At 43.4% G+C, this 9,856-nt stretch overlaps 2 protein-coding genes across 2 annotated transcripts in view; one reads left to right on the top strand and one right to left on the bottom strand.

Annotated features, from left to right (window-relative positions):
• Nucleotides 1-9,471, top strand: part of LOC111964945 (E3 ubiquitin-protein ligase UBR5) — a 41,871-nt gene extending 32,400 nt beyond the window's left edge. The window contains exons 2-17 of the mRNA XM_070443767.1: nucleotides 1,214-1,348; nucleotides 1,722-1,936; nucleotides 2,226-2,346; nucleotides 2,823-3,195; nucleotides 3,370-3,457; nucleotides 4,032-4,142; nucleotides 5,336-5,480; nucleotides 5,704-5,834; nucleotides 6,100-6,160; nucleotides 6,577-6,758; nucleotides 6,958-7,042; nucleotides 7,156-7,311; nucleotides 7,646-7,759; nucleotides 8,103-8,286; nucleotides 8,561-8,646; nucleotides 8,760-9,471. Of these exons, the coding sequence (XP_070299868.1) occupies nucleotides 1,214-1,348; nucleotides 1,722-1,936; nucleotides 2,226-2,346; nucleotides 2,823-3,195; nucleotides 3,370-3,457; nucleotides 4,032-4,142; nucleotides 5,336-5,480; nucleotides 5,704-5,834; nucleotides 6,100-6,160; nucleotides 6,577-6,758; nucleotides 6,958-7,042; nucleotides 7,156-7,311; nucleotides 7,646-7,759; nucleotides 8,103-8,286; nucleotides 8,561-8,646; nucleotides 8,760-8,972 (2,400 nt within the window). The 3' untranslated portion in view covers nucleotides 8,973-9,471. The remainder of the gene's footprint in view (nucleotides 1-1,213; nucleotides 1,349-1,721; nucleotides 1,937-2,225; nucleotides 2,347-2,822; nucleotides 3,196-3,369; nucleotides 3,458-4,031; nucleotides 4,143-5,335; nucleotides 5,481-5,703; nucleotides 5,835-6,099; nucleotides 6,161-6,576; nucleotides 6,759-6,957; nucleotides 7,043-7,155; nucleotides 7,312-7,645; nucleotides 7,760-8,102; nucleotides 8,287-8,560; nucleotides 8,647-8,759) is intronic.
• LOC111964942 (R-spondin-3) overlaps nucleotides 1-9,856 on the bottom strand; it is a 209,076-nt gene that overhangs the window by 116,487 nt on the left and 82,733 nt on the right. The gene's annotated exons all lie outside the window — the stretch shown is intronic.

The raw sequence follows: 9,856 nt of genomic DNA, 5'->3' as shown, positions 1-9,856 counted from the left end.
CATCATTTTTCAGAATACTCATGTTATACATGGAATTATAGATCCACTTCTCCTTAATGCAACCACTGGTCAGATTTCAAAAAACTTTCGGAAAAAGCACACCATGCAATAATCTGAGTACAGTGCTCAGAGACCAAAACAAGCCATACAGATACCCGCCATGTTGTGGAGTCAACAGAAGTCAGAAATAGCATTATAAATATTTTCCTTACCTTTGATAAACTTCATCAGAATTCCTCCCAGGAATCCCAGTTCCCACTAAATGTTTGTTTTGTTCGATAAAGTCCATCATTATGTCCAAATACCTCCTTTTTGTTCGCGTTTAGGTCACAATCCAAATTCATGAGGCGCGAGCACTAGGTCCAGACAAAGTCAAAAAGTTCCGTTACAGTTCGTAGAAACATGTCAAACGATGTATAGAATCAATCTTTAGGATGTTTTTAACAAATCTTCAATAATGTTTCAACTGGAGAATTCCTTTTGCCTTGAAATGCAATGGAACGCAGCTAACTCTCACGGGCGTGCGCGAGACTGAGCTCATTGGCACTCTGCCAGACCTCTGGTTGAAACAGCTTCTCATTCTCTCCCCCTTCACAGTAGAAGCCTCAAACAAGGTTCTAAGACTGTTGACATCTAGTGAGAGCCTTAGGAAGTGCAATCGGACCAAATTTCCACTATCTTGGATAGGCAATGAGTTAGAAAAACTACAAACCTCAGATTCCCACTTCCTGTTGGATTTTTCTCAGGTTTCTACCTGCCATATGCAGTTCTGTTATACTCACAACATTATTCAAATCGTTTTAGAAACTTCAGAGTTTTCTATCCAAATCTACTAATATATGCATATCTTTAGCTTCTGGGACTGAGTAGCAGGTATTTACTCTGGGCACCTTATTCATCCAAGCTACTCAATAACTGCCCCCCATCCATAAGAAGTTACAAAGTGAATTCAAGTGACATGTGCAGGTGAAGTCCTAACGGGCTCCCAAAACAGCCTGTTCTGCACAATCCTCAATGCAGTGTTACGACAGTAATTATGTTTAAAACACAGCTATAGAGCTTCTTTGCCTACTTATAGCTTTATGGAGCAAGCTGTGGCCAATCTACTCTAGAAGTCATAATCCACCCACTAACAATACGTTGCTAAACTCTGTTTTTTAGTTGTTACAATAATATGACACTGCAACTTATTTTACATTTTTCTACCTCCCAGCCCAATGCAAGGAAGGAGGATCTGTTTGGCCGTCCTAGTCAGGGCCTGTACTCGTCCTCGTACACAGCAAGCAAAGGCCTGGCCGAGGCCACCCTGGACCGCAGCTGCATGGAGGTTAACATGGGCTCCTCTCAGGTATACATAACGCACTGCCCGCCCTGACAACACACCAGCCCTGCTCTAATWCTCTTATCATGCATCCTTCCTTTATCCCTCATCCCTTCAATAAACATGCATCCTTCCCACATTCCCTCCTTTCTTGAAAGAATCACTGGTCTAACATGACTGGATTGGTGAAAGCAATGCAATGGAAACTGGAAAGCTTGCTAACGCCAATCCATGTTAGATCAGTGATTAGTACTTCATGGAAGGAAAAAGAGGAAGGAAAGATGCATCAAATTATTGGAGCAGGGCCAGTCTTCACAGTACATTTCCATCCTAAAAAAAAACATTAATTATTGCACCATTCACTATAACCACAGCTGTGTTGTCCCCATGGATCCCACAGATCCTACCCACTAAGATGTCCTACTCAGCCAACYTGAAGAACGTGATGAGTATGGAGACTAGTCAGCGCGGCCGAGAGGACCAGCCCATGGACCAGGAGCTAGTGGCTCCAAAACCAGGTCCCTCACCCCACGACCTAGCTGCCCAGCTGAAGAGCAGCCTCCTGGCTGAAATAGGCCTCACTGAGAGCGATGGACCCCCGCTTCCTTCCTTTAGGTATGGTACACGTGGCTAGTAAATAAATAAATTCCATCTAGGTTTGCTTTCTCAGTTCGCTCTCGATTTGCTTCAGTAAGGAAACAATGAATATAGTTAGGTTATATAAATAAAAATGTTCCTCACTCAATTCTCTCCCTCTCTCTGCCTATTACAGCTGCTTATGTAAATGCTCCTTACTCTCCTGTCTTTGGTATTAACAAGGATGTAACATCGTTGTGCCTTCTGCGTTCTCTAGACCACACTGTAATATTAACCAGGAAGTATATCATCTCTCTGTCCTCTCCAGACCCCACTGTAGTTTCATGGGGATGGTGATCTCCCATGACATGCTGCTGGGCCGCTGGCGTCTGTCTCTGGAGCTGTTCGGACGCGTCTTCATGGAGGACGTTGGAGCAGAGCCTGGATCGGTATGCACACTCAGGGATTGGTGTTTAAACAATTATACTGTATTATATTTATAGTATTTCCCCTGCTCCAAACCATTAATACAATGAAATCCACAAAAATATACAGCTAGACATGGACAAAATAAATAAAAATACCTTTACCAAGATGATGGGCTAGAAAGTTTATGAATTGCCTGGCTGGGCTGTTGAACAGTAAATTGATGATTCAAATGGAACTGTTAACAGGCTTTACCTGTGGATTATCGTGAATAACTAACAGCTATCAACCAATCAGCATACCGGATCCAAATGTACGCTTTTAGAACGGTAGACAAGTCTCTACAGTTTTCTGTTCCCAGATCTTGACAGACCAACATGTAATAAAGAAAAGTACAATTACCAAGATGAGATCAGGACTAAAAAACATCTGTCAAACATTAAAAACAGTTGACGATCTAACCAGACATTTAATCCTGTCTGTCTGATCCCGTCCCCAGATCCTGACCGAGCTGGGGGGYTTTGAGGTGAAGGAGTCTAAGTTCCGCCGGGAGATGGAGAAACTCCGTAACCTCCAGTCTCGTGACCTGGCCCTGGAGGTGGACCGTGACCGTGACCAGCTGATCCAGCAGACCATGAGGCAGCTCAACACCCACTTTGGMCGGCGCTGCACCACCACACCCATGGCTGTGCACCGCGTCAAGGTCACCTTCAAGGACGAGCCGGGCGAGGGTAGTGGCGTGGCCCGTAGCTTCTACACGGCCATCGCCCTRGCCTTCCTGTCCAATGACAAGCTGCCSAACCTGGAYTGTGTRCAGAGCGTCAGCAAGGGCATGCAGGCCAGCAGTACGTGTCATCACGATTACAACTCAAGTATGACATTGAGTATGAAACTACTAGCGTCAATTTATKAATTACTTAACYCAAATGGCAGTTTAACATGGTGRYKGYGAYAACTTACTRCTACCACCACTCTGGGGGAAGCAAGAGGAATTTCAGARGAGAACAGAGATATATATCTTTCCTAAAGTCTCCCTCTGTGTGTAGATCTGATGCAGCGGCTGAGGAACAGAGACCGGGAGAGGGAGCGGAGGAGTGGAGGGCTCCGAGCCGGCTCTAGGAGAGACAGAGACAGGTGAGACATACCTCCCTGCCCACCAACCCTGTGGTTGCTGTGGGCTATTAGGACATGTTGCCTTTCAGAAAACATTTGACCATCTGTTAATGTGTTAGGCTGGAGTTACACAAAGCAAATTTAGTTGCAGTTAGAGGTCGCAAGTGACATCTCAAGCAACTTTGCTGATACACGAAGTAACTCAAACGTGATTGAAATTGTGTGCAACAGCCAATCAAATTGAAGCTGCATTGTCATATGGTTTGAGAAGTCGTAACTCACCTAATGTCATCTGCTGCAGGACATCATGATTTCACTAATGAATTGTTTATCCAACCGCATGGTTATTGTATAAGAATGGATTTGGACAAAATGCTGGCTGTACAATTTAGCTAGATAGTCAAAATGAAAATGTTATTTAGCTAGCTAGCAACGAGCTAACCAAGCTAGCAATGAACTAAGCTAGCTAGTGCAGTTCACATTTTTAGTTGAAACTGGTCTGAGAGGTCTGGGTTCACTTCAAAAATTACATTTATTGACTACCAAACCATGTACCTTAACCATGACTTCCCATAATGCCAATATTTATTTACAGCTCCCGTTTGGCTAATGTCTCTTCTACCAACCTTGATCGCGGTTCCCGCAGCACTGACAGCTGTGTTGACATGACAACTGGGTCGGAGTTCCGAACCTTCAAATGGATCATGTGCGAAGCATTCATTTTGATTGGCTGTTGCTTGCAACTAGTGCACGAAGTTGAATTTTTTGGAACTTGATGCAACCACGTTGTAGATTAATTACTTATCAGTTGCTGGGGGTGTTACACAAAGCAATCCAAATGCAACATAGTTTGAAAGTTGTAACTATAGCCTTATACATCTCACCACTGAAAAAAAATAAAAATATTTACACTACTGAGCTGAGCCGAGCCTAGCTGACCTGGTTACGCATCCACCATAGTTTCTGGCCTGCACTGCATTGTCTCACGTCGGATAACATGGCGGCCATCTGTACTGATCTGTCTGAACTCGCAGAAACTCATGGTAGCTAAAAAGAAGTCCGACTACAATATGCTGTCCTAACATTCAAAAATATTACCAAGGTGACATCGTTCACTGAACCCCCTTTCATCCTCGAGTCAGTTAATCTTACCAAAAACTATAAACCTGTAGCTAATGTTTAACAAAAATGTAATGAACAAGTCTTCACTACCTAATTCTATATCTAGGGAAGGTGTATTGTGGTGGTAGAATCCGTATTTATAAAATTCTATATGTGTACGAACATTTCTAATCAATCCATATGAAAAGACAAGGATGCTGACACCAGTTCACATACTCAATGCTGAATATTCCCTCTAGCTCTAGCAATGCACATGAGTTTTCATGATATCTGTTCTGCTGTGATTAGCACGCCGAGTTCTACAGCACAGCAGACTGCTCTCCAACGTTATCGCGTTGGCCAAATGTTACAAAGTAGCGAGGCACAATGGCAGCTGTCAATCAGATGCATGCTGATTTCTTAGAACAGTTCAATAACTTTGGTTCTGTACTTCATCAACAAGCTGTTAAACTAGCTACTGTATGACCATTCAAACAAGCTTGTACTGGGCTGTTAGCTGGAGCATGGTTTGCCGTAGTAGCCAGTGCGTCATAGCTACCGAGAGCGGAGCGATTTTCAGAATTAGGAACTACTGTTACGCGGATGAGCAAAATCCAAATTTTATAGATGAGTTCCACGTCCTACAAGACCGATCGGTTGAGGGACCAGCATTACGTAGGAGTGACGCGATCTGGCGTAAGACAATGGCCTGCACTGGCCAGTTTKGTTCGGGTCGGCACGATGGTGTAGAACGTTTGAGGGCGCTAGTTAACCTTCCCTTCTGTGTGTGTGTTCCAGGGACTCGAGGAGACAGCTGTCCATTGACACCCGGCCCTTCAGGCCAGCCTCGGAGGGGAACCCCAGTGATGAACCTGACCCCCTGCCTGCCCACAGACAGGCCCTGGGAGAGAGGCTGTACCCCCGCGTCCACGCTATGCAGCCGGTACCTACCAGCTTTACAACAGTCAAACGAGCGCATAAATTATAGTTAAATTATCTATCATCTGTAAATGCAGTATCCATTCATTATCTAATCTATAATGCATTATATATCTATATATACACACAATCAACAAGGAATACTGTATGTGATGGGTGGTGAATAAGTGAAAACCTCAGGACAGTCTACATAATGTGACTGACTGGTGTTGTTCCTTCCTCTCCAGGCATTTGCCAGTAAGATCACAGGGATGCTGCTGGAGCTCTCCCCAGCCCAGCTGCTGTTGCTCCTGGCCAGTGAGGACTCTCTCAGGGCCAGGGTGGAGGARGCCATGGAGCTGCTCATTGCACATGGAAGGTATAGTACAGTGTCCTATTCACCACTCTATCATTTTGTTCTCAAAATGGCACCCTACTCACAGTGCACTACTTTTGACCAGTGCCCCAAATGCTATATAGGGAATAGGGTGCCGTTTGGGACGCATCGTCAACCTACACAATTTCAAGGAGGGCCTCTTGGCCAGGTCTCCCTTGTGAAAGTGTTTTGTTTACCTCCAATAGGGCAACCTGGTTTGATTAAAAATAAAGTATACACTGACTGAAACCCCTCTCCCCTTCCACAGGGAAAATGGTGCTGACAGCATACTGGACCTGGGTCTCCTGGAGGCTCCTGAGAAAGCACAGGTAAGCTTCAGCTCTCCGTCTCCGGTCCCAGCATGCCCCAGCTCTGTGGTCCAGGAACACAAGTCATTAGACATGCCTGAAAAATGTGTATGAAGAATAAAAGGAATGTGGGCTTCAGCCTCTTGACATTAATTTACTGGTTAGATTTCTCTGAATGTGGCTGTTTTTATAGGTTTACTACAGCATAATACAAATATTCACCTCATGATCACGCACTGATATTATGCTCTAATAGTAACAGAGGGTATATAGGACACTGTTTAATGTCAACATTTCAGCCGTAGCAACCTTTCTCAAGACCAGTCACTTATATTTTACTGGGTGGCACTGATTTTCATTATTTTACACTGTAATAACAATATAATTTGTCAATTATTGTCAATTGCGAATAAAGTTCCTCATTTTCCTGGTTGTAGCAGCAGGAGAACCGTAAGCGTCATGGCTCCACCCGCAGTGTGGTGGACATGGAGCTGGACGACCCTGAAGACGGAGATGACAACGCTCCCCTGTTCTACCAGCCCGGGAAGAGAGGCTTCTACTCTCCCCGGCCCGGCAAGAACACGGAGGCCAGGCTCAACTGCTTCAGGAACATCGGCAGGTAAGTCCTAGCATCCTATTCCCTTTATAGTGCAACTAGGACCCATAGGGAACAGGGGGCCATCTGGAGTGCAGCCAATATTTACTTGTATTTAGGGATAAACAACTAAATTACAATTATATGTAGCCTACCTCAATTTCCAAGTATTTAATATATATATATATATATATATATATATACATTTCTTTTTTTTCTCCAGAATACTAGGGCTGTGTCTGCTGCAGAATGAGCTCTGTCCAATTACCTTGAACAGACATGTCATCAAGGTGCTGCTCGGCAGAAAGGTAATGAGTTCCACTGTTATATGGGCACTGTTGTACACTGCTATATAGAAACCGCTATATCTGGACTTGTACACGGATAGAGTTCTCATCAGTATGTGTGTGTCTGTGAGCAGGTGAACTGGCATGACTTTGCCTTCTTTGACCCGGTAATGTACGAGAGCCTGCGRCAGTTGATCCGTCACTCTCAGGCTGGAGAGGCGGACGCTGTGTTTGCAGCCATGGACCTGGCCTTCGCCATAGACCTGTGTAAGGAGGAAGGGGCTGGACAGGTAAAGAGAACTCACGGGGAGAATATTTCACATAGTCAACTCAGGAAGTTCACTTGGGATGCATTTTCGGTCCCGATTTTATTTATTTCCATTTCGTTATATTTTTGCAATTGCCTCTGACTGCATGCTCTGGTTTTAATGCACTGTGTCACAACTGGCATTTCACTGTACTTGTGCATGCGACATTAAACATTTGAAACTGCGAAGTTTTGCATTTATCAGGAGTTTACTGTATTTTGAAAACCCTTCTATTCTGCTGTCTAATTGTGACAGAATGTTATGAAACATCACGTTACGTTATTAACATGMCGTCTGCTGTCCATGGCTATATCAGGTGGAGCTGCTGTCAGGTGGGGTCAATATGCCTGTGACTCCTCTCAACGTTTACGAATACGTGAGAAAGTACGCCGAACACAGGATGCTGGTGGTTGCCGAGCAACCTCTTCATGTGAGTTGTACAGTAATGTCTCATGTGGCACTGTATACAAGGAATTACCATTTTCTATAATAAGGGGAACCAAGTGGGGCATTCTGTATTGCGTTAGGTCTAAAGTTAGCCTGGTCCCAGATCTGTTTTTATTTTTGGCATGACAATGGCCATAGGAGTTTCCAAAACAGAAAATTGGACACCAGTCCAGTCTAAAGCTGGAGAAGGGATAAACCTAGATGTGTACCATATTGTAGTGTGTACATGTATGTGAGATTAATACCTTGTTTTCTCTCAGCTGATAAGAAAGGGAGGGGTGTGTACTGTAATGTTGACGTTTAATGTTAATACTGTTTTTTCTCAGGCGATGAGGAAGGGTCTGTTGGATGTCCTTCCTAAGAACGCCCTGGAGGACTTGACAGCTGAGGACTTCAGGCTGCTGGTCAATGGCTGTGGAGAGGTCAACGTGCAGATGCTCATCAGCTTCACTTCCTTCAATGATGAATCTGGTACAAAGACCTTGGCCCGTATTCACAAAGAATCTCAGAGTATGAGTGCTGATGTAGGATCAGTTTTGCCTTTTTGATCACAATGAATAAGATTATATGGACAGGGAGACCTGATCCTAGAACTGTAAAACCTGGATGTATTTAGTTTTCCTTTGGTTATTGATCCTCACCCTAACACTTTTAGCTATGCAGTTGGAAGTCTTGTAACAAAAATACGTTTGTACTTTTACATGACTTAAATGTGTTTGAGTTTATGGTTTTTATTCCATGATTGAGTCACTTATTTTTGTTATCCCACTCTGAATCTCAACAGGGGAAAATGCTGATAAGTTGTTRCAGTTCAAACGCTGGTTTTGGTCCATCGTGGAGAAGATGAGCATGACTGAGAGGCAAGATCTGGTAAGAAATTATTTTCACTACCTGATGCAGTCCCAGTTTATTACATGTCATTTTTATCTGCACAATCTGTAATATAAATTCCAATACAATCTGATTCCTCTCCCTCTCTGCAGGTGTACTTCTGGACCTCCAGTCCGTCTCTGCCAGCCAGTGAGGAAGGCTTCCAGCCCATGCCCTCCATCACCATCAGGCCTCCGGATGACCAGCACCTGCCCACGGCCAACACCTGCATCTCACGCCTCTACGTGCCACTCTACTCCTCCAAACAGATTCTAAAACAGAAACTCTTACTAGCCATTAAGACCAAGAACTTTGGTTTTGTGTAGAGGTTGACAAACATGTTTACCTGTTGTGTAATATTTACCTAGTTCCATTTTTGTAGATTTGTTTTGTCTATACAATTTTATGGAATTCGAAGAAAATACAAAGATGCTGTCGCTCCCCTGGCGGTTATTTTGTTTGTGTTGTGAACACAGACGGCTTGTTCTTATTTTATTTTAATTTTTTTTAGTTCTGAAGGTAATATACATTCCTGCATTGGCTTTGTAAAGTTGAAAGCCCTCTGCTCTATTGGCTTAAACCTTTACTTCCCAGGAATTTGGCTCGACAGCAAACTGTGTGCCGAAGCTCAGCCAAAGAGGACCGCAGTAGAAGTATTTAAAAAGTAAAAGTATAAAAAAAAAAACACTGTGATTATGATTTTGTTCCTTGCCCTAAACAGAATACTTACTATCACTGACAGTTCGCTGCTGCCTTGGTGGAAAGTCATTATTTTTCTTGTATAGGGGTAGTAGGGAATTTCAAAATAAACTTGGATGCAAATTATCTTTTTAGTCTCTTGATTGTTGTAGAATGTATTTCTGAATATGGTTTAAATCGATGACCTCACAATAAGTGCTAGGCATGCTGATAACCTGGTTTTGAGAATTTTAGACTGCAATGATTTAGAATGTGCAAATACATTTACATTTAAGTCATTTAGCAGACGCTCTTATCCAGAGCGACTTACAAGTTGGGATACATCCAAGCATACAATAAAACAGGCCACAAATTCCACTTGACCAGGTGGACAGCTAAGGTTCAGTTTGGTTCAAGATATGTGATTTCACAATTGAGCATAGCTTTTAAATCAAATATACTGATAACTAACCCCAATTAATCTGTTCTAGTCCAGGACCACCATTCTTTGTATGAGGAAATTCGTCATGAC

Source organism: Salvelinus sp. IW2-2015, linkage group LG6.1 (assembly GCF_002910315.2).
Source record: "Salvelinus sp. IW2-2015 linkage group LG6.1, ASM291031v2, whole genome shotgun sequence".
NCBI classification, from domain to species: domain Eukaryota; kingdom Metazoa; phylum Chordata; class Actinopteri; order Salmoniformes; family Salmonidae; genus Salvelinus; species Salvelinus sp. IW2-2015.
Note: the sequence above shows the minus strand (reverse complement) of the source record. Positions and strands in the feature narration are given on the sequence as shown.